The sequence below is a fragment of the Scyliorhinus canicula genome, chromosome 11 (genome assembly GCF_902713615.1).
Source record: "Scyliorhinus canicula chromosome 11, sScyCan1.1, whole genome shotgun sequence".
NCBI classification, from domain to species: Eukaryota; Metazoa; Chordata; class Chondrichthyes; order Carcharhiniformes; family Scyliorhinidae; genus Scyliorhinus; species Scyliorhinus canicula.
Window position 1 is genome coordinate 14930452 of NC_052156.1, and position 19014 is coordinate 14949465.

At 48.7% G+C, this 19014-nt stretch overlaps 1 protein-coding gene across 1 annotated transcript in view; it reads right to left on the reverse strand.

Moving 5' to 3' along the window:
• The window catches only part of LOC119973637 (ubiquitin-like modifier-activating enzyme 1 Y), a 354147-nt gene that overhangs the window by 324849 nt on the left and 10284 nt on the right, over nt 1-19014 (reverse strand). Inside the window, exons 2-4 of the mRNA XM_038812018.1 lie at nt 13897-13963; nt 2547-2715; nt 42-176 (exon numbers count right to left, since the gene is read on the reverse strand). Of these exons, the coding sequence (XP_038667946.1) occupies nt 42-176; nt 2547-2715; nt 13897-13963 (371 nt within the window). The remainder of the gene's footprint in view (nt 1-41; nt 177-2546; nt 2716-13896; nt 13964-19014) is intronic.

Here is a 19014-nt window from a genome sequence, read left to right on the forward strand (position 1 = left end):
GGTGTAAAAAAAAATCTCCCCTGGACATGTTCCCACTTTACCTGGAATTGATACAGGAAGTCTTCAGTTAGCTTCCTGGTGTGCGAGGATACAGGAACGTAACTGTTCAGTTCTGCCAGGCGACCCTCTGATGTTTCCGCCCTGTTCTTCCCGATATCTCCTTCAGTCAGGTAAAACTAAAAATGGGAGACAGATAAACCAGGACATTCTTCTCACACTGTGACGCATGCTTTTTCTGTTTTAGTATAATTTCCTTTGGAAAGTCCACTTTGAAAATGACCAAAAAGAGTCAAATCAGATATTACAAGGGAAATATTTGATCGCTAATCGGTTTACTAGTGACCTGTGTCACGTTTTAACTCACTCAACACCCATTCACTCACACAAAGTTAAAAAGGGGTCTATTAATTGAATGACTTTCCTGTTGCTAATGTTTAAAGTAAAACCATTGTGCGAAACAAATGAATTTGAGTTATAATTTCAACATGGCACGTATATTTTTTCCTCTGGATAAGCCAGATGGGGTGCACCTAACCTTTCAAACAGGTAGGTTTCCTGGTGTTTTGGTTCAACTGGGAACCTACTTCACTGTTTTGGGAACCGTTTTGAGGCTGGAATCTACTGGCTGGAGCTGTACACCAGGACTTGAGGGTGTAAGTAAGCAGACAATCCAGTGGAGTAGGGGAGTGCTGTACTGGCAGACGGATGAAGCATTAAATCAAAAGGTCCTGATTGGAAAATGCTTAAACTCTACCAGAATAGGCAAAGAATAACGATAAATGTCCTGATCAAACTACGTCAATCAATCAATGCTATCAAAAACACTGTAAGAAGTCTTACAACACCAGGTTAAAGTCCAACAGGTTTGTTTCAAACACTAGCTTTCGGAGCGCTGCTCCTTCCTCAGGTCATTCACTGCTCCTTCCTCAGTGCTCCAAAAGCTCGTGTTTGAAACAAACCTGTTGGACTTTAACCTGGTGTTGTAAGACTTCTTACTGTGCTCACCCCAGTCCAACGCCGGCATCTCCACATCATCAAAAACACTGATCTTATTGCTGCTGTTTGTGATATATTGCTCAAATGTACAATACACCACATTTCAAAGCACTTCATTCCAATTGATTACTCCCTAACGTGCTGTCACAGTTATATGCATAAATGCAACACTTTGGGCCAACGGGAGCAGTGAAATGACCAACCGGTTAGTCTATTTCTTGGAGGAGGGCAATAGTTGAACGAGAAATGTTGGTAAACCAGGAACTCTCTGATCTTTCTTTAATAAATATCTTGGTGTTTAATATCCAATAGGTGGGCCTCTCAGTTTAATGGCTCATCTTAAGGATGACACCTCCAACGCCATTCCTGTTGCATTTGCCTAAACGTCAATCGTGGTCCTCCAAAACGAATTGACTTTGTGAAGTGCTCAGACCTTTGGGGGACATGATAAGGCACTGTTTAAAATCATAAGAATCACATAGAACGCACAGTCTTCTCCTTTCTCCCCTGTGCAGTTAATTAGCTTCCCTTAGAAGCTATTCATCTTAAGTACTTCACATGGCAGCTACATTCACATCCTCACCATTTTCCAAGGAAAGAGATTTCCCCTGAATTCCTTTTTGGATGTATTAGTGGATATCTTTACTGTAGAGAACTGTAGAGGCTGGTTCGTTAAGTGTGTTCAAGGCTGAGATAGACAGAATTTTAACCAGTAAAGCAATCAAGGCTTATGGGGATAAGGCAGGAAAGTGAGTTGAGGATTATCATAAATGATCAGTCATAAGTGCATTGAATGGTGCACCATATTGATGGGCCAAATGGCCGACTTCTTATGGTCTTATATTTTAAGGTTTACAAATTTGTTAACCAGTTAGTTGAGTCATTGAGCCGAGTTGGCTTTCTCAAAGGGGTACTAGTTTGTCCCACCCACTGCCTTTTCTCTTTAGTCTTGCAAATCCTTCCTTTTCAAGTATTGCCTCTGTTACAATTGAAGAGGCTGCCACCTGCCTTCCAGCCAATGAGTTACACATTGTAGCAACAGGTTACACCATTCTTTCCCCCCCCTCATCTTCTCTTCCTTGCACCCCTCACCCTACGTTTCATTGCCAGAGGCGGGATACTAGAACAACGGAAGACTTCTTATTCCTTTATGTTCATAGAATTTACAATGCTGAAGGAGGCCATTCGGCCCATCGAGTCTGCACCGGCCCTTGGAAAGAGCATCCAACCCAAGCCCACACCTCGACCCTCTCCCTGTAACCCCACTTAACCTTTTTGGGCACTAAGGATAAATCCTCCTAATCCGCACATCTTTGGACTGCGGGAGGAAACCGGAGCACCCGGAGGAAACCCACGCAGACATGGGGAGAACGTACAGACTCCGCACAGTGACCCAAGCCGGGAATGGAACCTGGGACCCGAGCTGTGAAGCAACTGTGCTGACCACTATGCTACCGTGCTGCCCCCCCCCACTATGCTACTGACTGCTCATTGATCATAAGAAGCATTTGATGATGCATGATTCAGGTTTGAGGAAATGGCCACCGTACCTGAGAGGAGAGGTCATTCCATTCAGCGTTCCCTTCATCGTGAACCGTGACCGATTTCACTCCTCCAAGGATGATGTTTTTTGCGATCTCCACACCGAGCCCCTTCATCCCAGAGATCAACACGTTTGAATTCTTCATCTTTTTCATGGCCTCATGGCCCAGCACATATCTACAGGAGAGGTTCAAAACCAACACGGCTCATTAATTCTCATATTGGCTTTAAGTCTTCTTATATGATGTGTTGCGTATGCTGGGTCTGCGAGGACTGCGTTTACCAGAGCAGTGAGAGAGACAGGCTACCAACACTCATAGTTAAATAAAATAGAGTTGTGCTTCTACGAGCTGTTAAACATACTTGCACTATGGGTTGACACTATGTTAGGTTGACTGGAGACCTGAGGCTAACCTGACCAGACTATCCTGCTAGCACATGGTAGATGTTCGTGTTGCTGATCACGGGCTCTGGCTGTCTCAGAGGCTGCATCCCGAGAGAGCGGGAAAACTAGTGCCCTCTGGCTTTATAGTGGCCGTGTCCTGTCTGCTGAGTTCTGTGTGTTGATTGGTCTTTTTGTGTGTCAGTCAGTGTCTGTCTATGCACCATCATATACGTGTGTGCATATTTTGACATTATAGGTTCTCCTCCTGAGCAGAGACTGTAAACTGCTTACTCCACTGATACTCTGGAAAGGAATGACGTGCAGTTGTGTGGGGAAGCCTTGTACTCCTCAACCTCTTCACAAGGAAACCAGTCAATACCTCCAGAGAGGGGGCAGCACGGTGGCCTAGTGGTTAGCCCTGCTGCCTCACGGCGCCGAGGTCCCAGGTTCGATCCCGGCTCTGGGTCACTGTCCGTGTGGTGTTTGCACATTCTCCCCGTGTCTGCGTGGGTTTCGCCCCCACAACCCAAAAAATGTGCGGAGTAGGTGGATTGGCCACGCTAAATTGCCCCTTAATTAGAAAAAATAATTGGCTAATCTAAATTTATAAAAAAAACAAAAAAAAAATACCTCCAGAGAGTAGTACCTTCAAGAATAAATTGGCCATGGAGATTTGGTATACTAAAGAATTGGTGGACGCAAGTTCTGTTGAAGTGGGTGTAGGGGTACATAAAGCCATGGACACTAGCCTTTCTGAATGCTAAAATAGGGCCAATGAGTACAAGAGCAAAGAGGTAATAATACATTTTGACAGTGCAAAGGTTGGGCCACAGTTAAGAGTGCAGCTTTAGATGTCCTTTTCCCTTTAAATTCATTCTTGGAATGGGTGTTGCTGGCAAGATGAGCATTTACTGTGTTATTGGTGAGCCGTCTTGTGGAACTGCTGCAGTTCTGTGTACTAGTTTTGTAGCACAAACCATTGGCATCCTAGCCTAGCTCTGAGGGTAACTTTTTTTTTAAATTTAGATTACCCAATTATTTTTTCCAATTAAGGGGCAATTTAGCATGGACAATCCACCTACTCTGCACATTTTTGGGTTGTGGGGGCGAAACCCACGCAGACACGGGGAGAATGTGCAAACTCCACACAGACAGTGACCCAGAGCCAGGATTGAACCTGGGACCTCAGCGCCGTGAGGCGGTTGTGCTAACCACTAGGCCACCGTGCTGCCCTCTCTGAGGGTAACTTAAGAGTCAGCCACGTTGGTATTGGACTGGGGTCATGTTTAGTCATATTCCTTAAAGGTAAGTCATGAATAAGGAATAAATTGAGCGAGAGAGAATTAAGTGAGAGAGAGAGAGAGAGAGGATTTAAGAAATTGAGCGAGAGAGAATTAAGAGAGAGAGAGAGAGAGGATTTAAGAAAAGGAGAAAACAGATCGAAAGAACAAAAAGTTACATTTAAAAATTAAACTTTTAAAAAAAAAAATTGCAATAATTAAAACGTGACAGAGTCAATCTCCCAACTAGTCAGATTAGTGCCAGAATGATTAAGGGCGACACGGTAGCACAGTGGTTAGCATTGTTGCTTCACAACGCCAGGGTTCCAGGTTCGATTCCAGGCTTGGGTCACGGTCAGTGCGGAGACTGCACGTTCTCCCTGTGTCTGCGTGGGTTTCCTTTGAGTGCTCCGGTTTCCTCCCACAAGTCCCGAAAGACGTCCTGTTAGGTAATTTGGACGTCCTGAATTCTTCCTCGGTGTACCCGCACAGGCGCCGGAGTGTGGTGACTATGGGCTGATGTGTTGGGTAAGCTGGGTCTGCGAGGACTGCGTTTACTGCAGTGGTGAGAGAGACAGGCTTCCAACACTTGAAAAATGCAACTCGATTTTATTGAACACTTAACTATAAGACATGCTTTAACTGTGGGTTGCTGATTTGACTGGAGACCTGAGGCTAACCTGACCAGACTATTTTACTACCACATGGTGTTTGTTCTAGTTGCTGCTCACGAGCTCTGACTGTCTCAGAGGCTGGATCCAGAGAGAGCGGGAAAACTAGCGCCCTCTGGCTTTATAGTGGCCGTGTCCTGTCTGGTGATTGGCTGCTGTGTTCTGTGTGTTCACTGGTCATCCTGTGTGTCAACCACTGCCTGTCTGCACTCCATCATATACATAGATGTATAGTATGACATGGGCTTTTGACAGTAACTTCATTGCAGTGTTAATATAAGCCTACTTGTGACAATAAAGATTATTAACTGGTAATAATTAATATTTATCATGACATTAGAAAGGATACTCAGACTGAAATGGATGAGTGAATACCGTTGGCCCTTGTTTTGACAGGAAATTCTTGGGCAATGGGTGAAATTGTCTCTCTCTCTGCTCTTATTTTCATTGGTATTAGCTCAGTGAGGAAATGGAAAAACATTGAAAGAATATGAGAGAGCTGTGGTAACCAGAAGAAAAATAGGAGAAATTAAAAGAAGAGGTGGGTTTATTATTAAGTTGGTATTACGCTGGACAGCACCTGTTGGATGTCTGAACGTTACAAATATTTGAATTGGTTACTGACAAAACTTTGGAAACAATGAGTGATTTCAGAGAAGAAAGAATTTAAAAAAAAGCTTTTCACAATCTCTAAAATGTCCCAAAGTATTTTACAGTTGGCATGAATACTTTACAGTTGATATGGGCAGCACGGTAGCATGGTGGTTAGCACAACTGCTTCACAGCGCCAGGGTCCCAGGTTCGATTCCCGGCTGGGTCACTGTCTGTGTGGAGTCTGCACGTTCTCCCCGTGTCTGCGTGGGTTTCCTCCGGGTGCTCCGGTTTCCTCCCACAGTCCAAAGATGTGCGGGTTAGGTAGATTGCCGTTAGTGTCCAAAATTGTCCTTAGTGTTGGTTGGGGTTACTGGGTTATGGGGATAGGGTGGAAGTGTGGGCTCGGATAGGGTGCTCTTTCAAAGAGCCGGTGCAGACTTGATGGGCCGAATGGCCTCCTTCTGCACTGTAAATTCTATGATTCTCTGATACTACGACAGAGTTCAGTAGGGAAGCATGGAAAAATTACATTTTTCATAAGGTTTCTGCTGTTGTCATCACAATGATTTGCACCAAGTAGAATTTCTGATGGTTTAAATGTGATCAACTTGAGACTTTCAAAGCAGATATAACAGGTTTCACCTATTGCCACAGTCACACAATCTAGTTATACCTTGCTTGGGATGACAAAATCACAGAGGAATTCAGGAATTCCCCATGCAAGCCACTTGCTAACATATAAAATTGGCCAATGCACACACAATGGGAATTAAATTCGATAGAAAAGCACTTATCTCTGCAATTCTATGCATTTCGTTCTAGTCTCACCTTCACTCCCTCAAACTCCTTTGCTTCTGGTTACTCAGTCTGACTTACTCACCAGAATTGATATTATTTTACCCAGCGTACTGCTGAATTTCTAGGGCGGTATTCTCCCGCAATCGATGGGGTGGGCCAAAGAGCGGCGTGAACCACTTCAGCGTCGGGCCGCCCGGAAGGTGTGGAATCCTCCGCACTTCCAGGGGCTAGGCCGGCGCTGGAGTGGTTGGCGCCACGCCAACCGGCGCCAAAGGGCCTCCGCCGGCCGGCGCGAGTTGGCGCATGCACAGGAGCACCAGCGTGTTTCCTGCCCATGCGCAAGGGGTTTCTTCTCTGCGCCGGCCATCGCGGAGCCTTACAGAGGCCAGCGTGGAGGGAAAGAGTGCCCCCACGGCCCAGGCCCGCCCGATCGGTGGGCCCCAATTGTGGGCCAGGCCACCATGGGGCGCCGGGCGCCCCCCCCCCCCCCCCGCCAGGGCCAAATGCCCCGACGCCCCCTGAGGGTTCTGCAAGCCCCTCAAAGCCAGGTCCCGCCGGTATGTACCTCGTCTAATCCACGCCCCTGGGACTGGCTGAAAATGGGCGGCCGCTCGGCACATGGGGGCCCAGAGAATCGTCCGGGGGGGGGGGGCACTGATAATGGCCCCCGACCGGCGCAGCGCCATCCCCGCCCTGCCCAAAAAACGGCGCCGGAGAATTCGACAGCCGGCGTCGGAGCGGCGGGGTGGGATTCACACTGCCCCCCCCCCCCCGCCCCGGCGATTCCCCCCCTCCCCCCGGGCGATTCCCCCCCCCCCCCCCAGTGATTCCCCCCGGGCGAATCTCCCCCCCCGGGCGAATCTCCCCCCCCCCCCCCCCCCGGGGCGAATCTCCCCCCCCCGGTGATTCCCCTCCCCCCCCCCCCCCCCCCGGCGATTCCCCTCCCCCCCGGTCAATTCTCCCCCCCCCCCCGGTGATTCCCCTCCCCCCCGGGCGATTCTCCCCCCCCCTCAAGTGGGGGGGTGGGCAGAGAATCCTGCCCCTAATATCTACATAAAATGGCATTCATATTAATCCTGGCCATGGAAGGTAAAATAAACAGAGCTATTTGTTTTAATGGGAATCCAGATGAACGGACAAGGCAGAGTGTGTTCTCCAATATCAGAAAGAAAAAGAGCGCTATGAATTTAATCGCGGATTGACCAGATAACCTGCTTCAGCAGTTTTGTCCAGAACACTACCACCACTACCACTAATACTAATATTTATAACACTAATGCCTTTCTGTCACGAGTAGGCTTCAATACAATTACTGTGAAAAGCCCCTAGTCGCCACATTCCGGCACCTGTTCGGGGAGGCTGGTACGGGAATCGAACCCAACTGCTGCCATTGTTCTGCATTACCAGCCAGCAATTTAGCCCACTCTGCTAAACCAGCCCCTAATTGTGGAATCGCTCCGTTGGATGGTTAGAGAGCACAGGGCCGCGGTTTATTGACTCAATTCTCTCCCGCAGGCCGTTGTGGAGGCGCAATCATCGAATGTATTGAAGGCATAGTTCGACAAATTTTTGATGGACAGCCAAGAGTTTAGGAGGGCGTGGACAGGAAAGTGGCGTTGAAGCTGCAATTAGATCGGCTGTGATCTTGCTGCGGAGCAGGCTCATGGGGCGAGTAGCCTGCTCCTGCGCCTATTTCTTGTGCTCATATGAGCACTCCCTTAGAACTGGAGTGAAGTGCCTACGTTATGTGCTCAGGGCTCTGGTGCGGAACCTAAAGCCACCACCTTCTCCCAACTCAAAGAGACATGGCCGATGCTCATCTCAAACTGCGGTGGGATTCATGTATTCACAATGGAACCATTTGACAAAAGGACTAAAGACCGCATATGTAGCAGGACATTTACCGTTGGTGTCCTGTCCTGCTATTCTATGCATTGCGTGTGCAGTTAACCCTCACACATTGATGAGCAGCGTCGCCATTCCATCTCTAGTCAGCGCAGGTCTGCTTGCAGGCTCTAATGTATTCCACATTTCTTTTGATCATCTAATGTACAACTGGGGATCATCCGCTAGGAACAGTAATCAATGCAAACGCACTAAAAGTAGGACAGGAGAATGGAATTAACTCTCCACTTGCCAGAACAAATGAATTACTGACTGAATACCCATTTTAAAATTGGGGTTTTTCTCACAATACTTGAGTCAAAGAAAGAGCATGCAAGTGCCTGGAAAATTCCGATGGCCCAACATCATTGTGCACACAGGTTTTACCCATCTGCATATTTAAAATATACATCATACAGATGAAGGGTCTCACCTGAATCTTTGACCTCGTTATAACCTGCGTGAGACCTACGGGGTTGGAGCAATTAGTCTCCCCCGTGAATCTTGCCGAATAGGAGCTACCCCGCTGTGGGGGTGGGGAGCCCGAGGACATTCATGATTGAGATCTGTACAATGTCGGCCAGGTATGGAACCGACAGAGCAGACTCAGCTAGAATCGGATTATAAATACAATTGCTTTGCAATCAACCAAGTTTTCTTTTGGCCATCTCGGTTCGGACTCATTTGTGGCCTACTATACAAGCGACGAGGATAACTCACAGGTCACAGGTCGCGCGCTCACAGTTCTATAATTCCCTGGATTATCCCTGCTACCCTTCTTAAACAAAGGGACAACATTAGCAATTCTCCAGTCCTCCGGGACCTCACCCATGCTCAAGGATGCTGCAAAGATATCTGTTAAGGCCCCAGCTATTTCGTCCCTCGCTTCCCTCAGTAACCTGGGATAGATCCCATCCGGACCTGGGGACTTGTCCCCAATGCCTTTTAGAATACCCAAAACTTCCCCCTTCCTTATGCCGACTTGACCTAGAGTATTTAAACATCCATCCCTAACCTCAACATCCGTCATGTCCCTCTCCTGGAGGGAGACCATCCAAACAGAAAAACACTCTCGTTCTGTGGTAATTGTACCACTGCCTCGTGAATTGGAACCCTTTCTTCACTCTTTGAACCATGAGTTTAATTCGCTAATCTGCTTGACTCTATTCTTTTTTTTCTGTGAATATTTTAATTGAATTTTACATTTGTACACTATACAGCAGATGATTGAAATGGCTATTACTTACAATTTACATGATTTTCCTTTTTTGGCATTTTCTGCTATTCGGGCTAATTGGTGTGTGGTTCGGGATGTTATCTTTGAGGATCTGCACTTTCACTTTGATCCCGGGCTCCACAAACTCTCTCGGCAGAACATCTTTCCTACCTCTATCTAGGTTGTTGTCTCCCACATGGATCACGGAAACTGGATCCTCACCCTCTCACTCCAAGTTAATCTCTAATCACAATGTGGGCGTGGCTGGCTGGGTCAGCATCCCTTGCCCAATAATTCCACTCCAATATATCCCACTAACTCCCACATTGCAGTTACAACACACCGCCTATCTATCCGTCTATCCTCATTCACTTCTTTGATGAATTAACTAATTATTAAATTTGTACGGCGGATCAATTGAAGTTACGGGATCCCAACTTGGGGACAAAGGAGCATTAACAAACACTCAACAGCTACTGGAGGTAGGAAAAAGAATAAAAAGCAGCACTTTGTTCGTCTGTAGACCAGAATTTCTGACTTTTATCACTCTGTTGACAAAGAACAGTGGTTAGCACTGCTGCCTCACAGTTCCAGGGACCCGGGTTCAATCCTGGCCTCGGGTGACTGTCTGTGCGGAGTCTGCACTTTCTCCCCGTGTCTGCGTGGGTTTCCTCCGGGTGCTCCGGTTTCCTCCCGCAGTCCAAAAATGTGCAGGTTAGGTGGATTGGTCTTGATAAATTGCTCCCAAGTTTCCAAAGATTGGGTGGAGTTACGGGGATAGGGTGGGAGATTGGAACTAGGTAGGGTGCTCTTTCGAAAGGTTGGTGCAGACTCGATGGGCTGAATGGCCTCCTCCTGCACTGTAGGGATTCTATTCTAAATGTTAAGTACGCGTTCAATCAATTCACTTCCGATGTTAAACAGCACATAGGGTAGAGTTTTACGGATGGCGAGTGCCCGAGACACAGAGCCGCCGACTCTTAAGCTCCCATTACCATTTAACGCTCATTATCGGTAGTGGGCAGGATTGGCATCCACCCCTTGGAAGGAAGTCCAACCTCGAAAGCTGCCGTTCAAACACGGCCAGGCACAGCGCTGCAGTGGCCCGAAGCAGTACTGCAATCGTCTGCCTGGGACTAAGTCCAGGGGGAGGGGGGTGTCATAATATACATCCATGTATATAATGGAGTGCAGACAGGCAGTGATTGACACACAGGATGATCAGTGAGCACACAGAACACAGCAGCCAATCACCAGACAGGACACGGCCACTATAAAGCCAGAGGGCACCAATTTTCCCGCTCTCTCGGGATCCAGCCTCTGAGACAGTCAGAGCTCGTGAGCATTAGCCGGTGCAAACACCATGCAGTGGCTAGTACGTCTGGTCAGGCTAGTGTCAAGTCTCCATTCAAGTCAGCATAGTGTCAACCCACAGTTGAACATGTATTATAGTTTAGATGTTAAATAAAATCACGTTGCATCTCATCAAGTGTTGGAAGTCTGTCTCTCGCTACACTGCATCAAGTGCAGTCCACATCGACCCAGCCTACCCAACACATCAGGGGGCAATATTTAACCCCCCTATCAACACCACAAAAAAAAATCATCTCATCATTATCACATTGTTGCAGTTTGCTATGGGTCAATTGGCTGCTGAGTTTCTACATTTCAAAAATTACTGCATTGGGTGTGAAGAACTTTGAAATGTCTGGTGTTCATGAGAGGTGCCGTATAAACGCAGGTCTTTCTTTACTTTCAATCTTCTCCCTTCCACTCTTTACATTCCCTTGCTATAATAATGGGTGATGCACGGTCAATTGTACAAAGACTAATTTGGATTCAACTGTGGCGTTATTGCAGTAAGATGTGTGGCCGCCCACAGCAGCTGGCAAAATGGCTGCTGAATAGAGGACACGCTCCTCCTATTGGGCGGAGCCAGCAGGTAGGGGCTACTGGCAAACCTGTAGTACACCTCTAATACAGGTGTAACAGTGGTTGACCACAATGGGTACAGTTCAGCCCAAAGTAGCAGTTAACTGCTGGTTTAAACTCCCAGTGTACATCCCCCGACCGGCCTGTTCTCGGTCTTCCTCAGCCAGTTCCTGATGTTTCTCAGAATTAGGCATCAAAATTCCTGGACATCTCTGGACTGTAAGGTCAGATTTCGACACCACAAGTTTCAGCTGGTGCTGTGTTGGGTAAATTTTGGAGTGGCTGATAAGCTGACATTCCTGCCCCCTCCGTTGTTGTTCTCTGCTCAACTAGTGACTGGTCTACTTCTCCGACAGGTTTTGCAACTTCAGGTCACGTCTGGTCATGGCCAGAGAGCCACTCATCCCGGCGGAAGTACATTCTGTAGCTTCTGTATCTTACACTCCAACTTCATCATCTATTTTGTTTCTGCCCTGCAACCAATGCTACCCACCTCCCGGGCTTCATTCCCACGGAACAAGCTCCATTGGTGTGCTCTCCAATACCCTAACCTTCAAATGACTTCACTAATGTGCCGCCTCATTGGAGTGGGAGTTTCCTGTCGCGCTCTCCCTAGTACTGAAAATAGGTCTATACTATTGGTCTCAACAACTTCTTGTGGTCGTGGGTTGCCTCATGACTCTTTTTGAATGAAGAAGTTTCTCCTCAACACTCTTTGATTTTGGGGGTGGCGCAGTGGTTAGCACTGCTGCATCACAGCGCTGGGGACCCGGGTTCGAACCCGGCCCTAGGTCACTGTCCGGGGTGGAGTTTGCACGTTCTCCCCATGTCTGCGTGGGTCTTATCCCCACAACCCAAATGTGCAGTTTATGTGGATTGGTCATGTTAAATTGCCCCTTAATTGGAACAAATTAATTGGATACTCTAATTTTTTTTTAAAAAAACATTCTTTAATTTCTGTTGCTGAATGAAAACACAATATTCTCATGAAAATTCAGGGAACACAATTAATAAAGGAAGTAACAAATTAGCATTGTTTGGTTACAGAAGTTGAGTATTGCTGGAAAATTAAAGAGACATGCGTCCAAGGTCTGACAGTCATCACGGCAGCTCACAAGAAACCGCCAACAGTAATGGGGGAACAACAGTTTATTTGGTCACACGTCCCTTTTTTCAGCAAAGTAACAACGTATTAAGTGACTATAAACCACCGGTCCTCACTGGAATCCATTGGAAACTTCCAATAGTTATAAGGGACAAATCTAACAGATCACATTCTTCCTTTACAAGTATCAGTCTAATTCCTATTTGAATACCTCAATTGAACCTGCCTCCACCACAGTCCAGTCAGTGTATTCCGGATCTGAACCGCTCGCTGAGCGAATAGGTTTTTCCATTTTTTGTCAAATAAATTTAGAGTACCCAATTCATTTTTCCATTTAAGGCGCAATTTTAGTGTGACCAATCCACCTACCCTGCATAATCTTTGGGCTGTGGGGGAAAAATCCATGCAAACACGGGGAGAATGTGCAAACTCCACACAGACAGTGACCCAGAGCCAGAACCTGGGACCTCGGCGCCGTGAGGCAGCTGTGCGAACCACAGCGCCACCGTGCTGCCCAGGTTTTTCCTCAAAATGGTTCTTTCTCCATTTGCAGATTAATAATAATCTTTATTGCCACAAGTAGGCTTACATTAGCACTGCAATGAAGTTACTGTGAAAAGCCCCTAGTCGTCACATTCCGGCGCCTGTTCGGGTACACTGAGGGAGAATTCAGAATGTCCAATTCACCTAACAGCACGTCCTTCGGGACTTGTGGGAGGAAACCGGAGCACCTGGAGGAACCCACGCACACACAGCGAGAACGTGCAGACTCCGCACAGACAGTGACCCAAGCTGGGAATCGAACCTGGGACCCTGGCGCTGTGAACTCATAGTGCTAACCACTGTGCTACCGTGCTGCCCATGGTTCTACTATGGTTCTTTCTCCTTTTGCCAATTACTTTAAATCTGTGCGCTCTCATTCCAAATCCTTTTACAAGTGCGTGGTGAATGTAATTCACACTGTAATATATATTATACCATGTCACTGTAAGCTCGACATACGAGCAGTTGCGTTGCCCTACCACTAGGGGGAGTTGCACTGGGAATGTACAGGAGTTTGTACTTGGGCTCCACCCTTGGCTCCCTCTACGGCTCCTCCCCCTAGACTGACGTATAAAGGATGATGCCGAAGAGCCAGCCACCAGTTCATCTGGAGTTCATCGTGTCACAGACTGGCTCTGTTGTAAGTTGATTAAAACCACTGTTCACATCCTAAAGCACGTGTCTCGTGAATTGATGGTCACATCAAAGTGGGAACAATTTCTTCCCATCTACTCTGTCCAGACCCCTCATGATTTTGAATTCCTCTATCAAATCTCCGTCCACCTTCTTTTCTCCACGGTAAACAGCCTGACTTCTCCAATATATCTTCATAACAGAGATCAGTCTTGTTTGTCCAATTGACTGTTATGTTCCTCACCTCTATTTAGTTTCCATTCTGCCAGCGTGTTTCTTTTAACCAGAGGAGTTTGCTTTACTCCGAGTATACTTACAATTGCCTGGAATAGAGGCCTTCATCGATCTCAGTGGAATTCTCATGAGTAGCCATGGTCTGCAAGTCTGAGGAAAGTAGAGGTAGAGATTTTGTCAAACGCAGAATTTAAACTGAACTCTCCTTCCTGGTGAAGGGAAATAGAAAAGTTGCATTTATATAGCACCTTGTGAAACAACACTGTACAGGGCTGAGAATGACCACTTTGGCCCTTTTGGCTGGACAGACAGAACATCCAACTCAGGACATCCCAAAGCCCATTCTTTTCTTCACAAATGCAAAAATAGTACAAATGCTGAAAATCTGAAATTAAAATTGAAAATGTTGAAAACACTCAAATAGGAATGGCGGTACCTGTGGAGAGTTAAGGTGTCAAGTTGTGTCATTTTATCAAAACTGGAAACATTTAGTGAGCTAAATGAGGGAGGACAGAGACTGAGAATGGGTGGAGTGGAAAGGACTAAAAGGTACAATGGGTGACAGATTGCAAGGTAGGAGAGATTCAATGACAACAGGGATGATGGTTCAAGGCAAAACAAAATGGACAAAAGGTGGTGGTGGTGGGGGGGAGGGGAGAGGTGTAAATAGAACCATTGACTGATGCTGTAATTTAAAAAATGGCGGTGGAGATTCAGATCTGAAATTGGTTAACTCAGTCAGTGCTGAGCTCAGAAGGCTGTGAAGTGTTGAGCTGATAGATGAGCTACTGTTCCTCATAATTTTCATTAAGTTTCATTGGAGCAGTGTAGGAGGTCAGGGACAGAGAGGTCAGAAAATTAAAATGACAGGGGACTGGAAGGTCAGGGTTCAAAGTCCCAGACTGGACAAAGGTGTCTTGAAAAGCGGTCACCCAATCGGTGTTTGGTTTCCCTAGTATTGAGGAAAGTGCACTGGGAGTTACAAAGACAGTCTGGCTCTAGTCATTTGTGTATCCACCCCCCACCCCCCCAGCCGCCATCCCCGATCCCACCGCCATCCCCTATCCCACCACCGCATCCTCCCTCCTTTGCTTGGACATTGTTGGTTTGTTTCCAGCCAGCTAGGCCTCATCCTCTGGAATTCCCTCTCCCTTACAACCTTCCTTAAAACCAGCTTTGACAAAGCCATTCAGACTCGAAACGTTCGCTCCCTTCTCTCTCCACAGATTCTGTCAGACCTGCTGAGATTGTCCAGTATTTTCTGATTTTGTTCCTTAAAACCTACCTTTTCACCAAACTTGTGGTCACCCACGTTTGTGATGTCTTTCAGAAAGCAAAGTCCCGCATTACAGGTTAGCGTCCAAACTTAAAGCGCATGGGATTGGGGGTAATATGTTGGCATGGATTAAGAATTGATTAGCAAACAGGAAACGGACTAGGAATAAATTGGTCTTTTTCAAGTGGCAGGCAGTGACTAGTGGGGTCCGGCAGGTATCAGAGCTTGGGCCCCAGGTATTCACAATCTCCATCAATGATTTGAATGAGGGAACCAAAAGTATTTTTCTAAGTTTTCTGACAACAAAGATCTTGGTGATAATGTGAGTGCTGAGGAGGACATTTAGAGGTTTCAAGGTGATGTGGACAAGTTGAGTGAGTGGGCCAATACATGCAGGCAAATGCATAAATGTGAAGTTATCTACTGTATCCTGAATATAATCAATTAATTAAATTAAACTTTCCCTGCTGTTGTGGTTGGATTTGAACATCTCTGGAGTACTAGTTCAGTAGCATAGCCACTATAACCAGGTTGCACCTCAACCCAACACTACCCTTGCTGAGAGTGGCTGAAACAGCACAGAGCACCGCTTGAACCCGGGATTTTCCTGGTTCCACACGCAGTTCAGTGGCTCGCTGTACCTTATTAGTCACAACGGCACAGAAGGAGGCCATGCAGCCCATCAAGTCCATGCTGTCCAATGAGCAATCCAGTCAGTCCCATTCCCCCAGTCCACCTCCATAATTGTGTACATTTATTTCCCACAAGCACTGATGCACTATCAATTACGATGAGACGAGAGTAGAGACTAATCGAGGCTTTGTTACGCAGAGATGTGGAGCCTCCCGCAGCTGCTGCTGAAATGGCTGCAGTTCGGTGAGCACACACATTTATACTCCGCCTACTGGGCGGAGCCAGCAGGCAGGGATCTACCCCCGTACCTGTAGTACAGGAGCCTTATCGTAATACCCCCATATGCAGTATATACAACAGTGGTGACTACCACATTCACCCCCTGTTTAAAAAAAAAAGAGTCCAGTGGGGGTGGTGGAAAACCATTTACGTACAGGTTGTTTAAAATTTTAGAAAGAGTTTCCAAATTTAGACGATCGGGCGCCTTGATCTGCCATTGCGAGCGCTACAGTTCTGGTGGTGATTCAGGCGTCGGTTCGGTCGTCGGTGACTCCGGGAGCGTGTTGACCTCATCTTCATCCCCGGGTGGGACCAAGGGGAGGACGGATCGACCTGGTGTGGGGGCTGTGGTGGGGTGCGCTGGGGGGGAGGGAGGGTGGCGCCGGGGCAGCAGGTGGGGGGGGGGGGTGACCCAGCTGCCGCCAGGTCCCTGAGGGTGACTGTGTCTTGGCAGCTGTCGGGGTACGCTACATAGGCGTACTGCGGGTTTGCGTGGAGTAGCTGTACCCTCTCAACTAATGGATTTGCCTTGTGGAGCCGCACGTGCTTGCGGATGAGAACGGGTCCTGGAGCTGCCTGCCATGTTGGGAGCGAAACTTCGGTGGTGGACTTCCTGGGGAAGGCCAAGAGACGTTCATGGGGAGTTTCATTAGTCGCAGTGCACAGGAGCGACCGAATGGAGTGAAGGGCATCGGGGAGGACCTCCTGCCAGTGGGAAGCCAGGAGATCTCTGGACCGTAGGGCCAGCTGGACGGCCTTCCATTCCCATTCTCCCGCTCCACCTGCCCGTTTCCCCAGGGGTTGTAGCTGGTCGTCCTGCTCGAGGCACTGCCCCTGTTGAGCGGGTACTGGCGCAGCTCATCGCTCATAAATGAGGATCCCCGGCCGCTGTGGACGTAGGCGGGGAAGCCGAACAGAGCGAAGATGGTGTTGAGCGCTTTGATGACGGTGGCAGATGTCATATCAGAGCATGGGATGGCGATGGGGAATCTGGACTATTCATCAACCACGTTAAGAAAGTACGTGTTGCGGTCGGTGGAGGGGAGGGGCCTTTGAAGTCCACGCTGAGGCATTCAAAGGGGCGGGAGGCCTTCACCAGGCACACGCGGTCTGGCCGGTACAAGTGCGGTTTACACTCCACGCAGACCTGGCTGTCTCTGGTGATAGGCCTGACTTCCTGAATGGAGTAGGGCAGGTTGCGGGCCTTTATGAAATGATAAAAGCGGGTGACCCCTGGGTGACAGAGATTGTCGTGCAGGGTCCGGAGTCGGTCCACTTGTGCGCTGGCACATGTACCTCGGGATAGGGCATCGGGGGGCTCATTGAGCTTATCAGGGCGATACAAAATCTCATAATTGTAGGTGGAGAGCTCAATCCTCCACCTCAAGGTCTTATCATTTTTGATCTTACCCCGCTCTGTGTTGTTAAACATGAAGGCAAACAACCGTTGGTCAGTGAGGAGAGTGAATCTCCTGCCGGCCAGGTAATGCCTCCAATGCCGCACAGCTTCAACGATAGCTTGGGCCTCCTTTTCGACAGAGGAGTGCCGGATTTCGGAGGCATGGAGGGTGCGGGAAAAGAATGCCTCGGGCCTGCCTGCCTGGTTGAGGGTGGCGGCCAGAGCGACGCCTGATGCATCGCTCTCGACTTGGATGTCGGCCTTGATAAGGTTGAAGGCCTGGTGAGCCTCGGCCGTCAGTGGGAAAAAAGGTGGAGTAGATGAGTGGACGGGCCTTGTCCGCATAGTTAGGGATCCACTTGGAGTAGTACGAGAAGAACCCCACACATCGTTTGAGGGCCTTGGGGCAGTGGGGAATGGGAGTTCCATGAGGGGGCGCATGCGTTCGGGGTCAGGCCCTAGAACTCTGTTCTGAACCACATAGCCAAGGATGGCTAATCGGTTCGTGCTGAACATGCACTTCTCCTTGTTGATGTTAGGTTGAGGAGTTTGGCGGTGTGGAAGAATTTGGAAAGGTTAGCGTCGTGGTCCTGCTGGTCGTGGCCGCAGATGGTGATGTCATCCAGGTACGGGAAAGTGACGCGCAGTCCGTACCGGTCAACCATTCGGTCCATCTCCCGTTGTAAGACCGAGACTCCGTTAGTGATGCCGAAGGGAACCCTAAGGAAGTGGTAAAGGCGGCCGTCCACTTCAAACGCGGTGCACTGGCGGTCCGCCTTCCGATTGGGGAGCTGGCGGTAGGCAGATTTCAGGTCCACTGTCGAGAAGACCCGGTACTGTGCAATCTGATTGACCATATCAGATATGTGTGGGAGGGGGTGCGCGTCGAGCTGCGTGTACCGATTGATGGTCTGACTGTAGTCAACGACCATCCTGTTTTTCTCCCCCGTTTTCACCACTACCACTTGGGCTCTCCAGGGGCTGTTGCTGGCCTCGATAATTCCTTCCCGTAGCAGCCGCTGGACCTCGTGACCTGATGAAGGTCCTGTCCTGGGGTATTGTACCGCCTGCTCCTGGTGGCGACGGGTTTGCAATCCGGGGTTAGGTTTGCAAACAGGGAAGGTGGGTCGACCTTCAGGGTCATGACACCGCAGACAGTAAGGGGTGGTGGGGCCTGCCGAATTTCAGGGTTCGGCTCTGGAGGTTGCACTGGAAGTCCAGGCCGAGTAGCAGGGCAGCGCAGAGTTGGGGAGGATGTAGAGCCGGAAGCCGCTGAACTCCACGCCCTGGAAGGTGAGGGTGGCGATGCAGTACCCCCGGAGTGGGATCTGGAGGCCAGGGAGATTCTCTGGTTGATGGGGTGTACCGTGAGGGAGCAGCACCTTACCGTATCGGGGTGAATGAAGCTCTCAGTGCTCCCGGAGTCCAGAGGCAGGATATCTTGTGCCCGTCGACCTTCACTGTCGTCGATGCGGTCGCGAGGTTGTGTGGTTGGGACTGGTCGATCGTGATGGAGGCCAGGCGTGGCTGGTTGGCGGCGGTTGCAGGCGATGAGCGACTCGATGAGGTGCCCGACGAGCAGGGGTCCTGAGGCAGGCAAGATGGCGGTGCCCA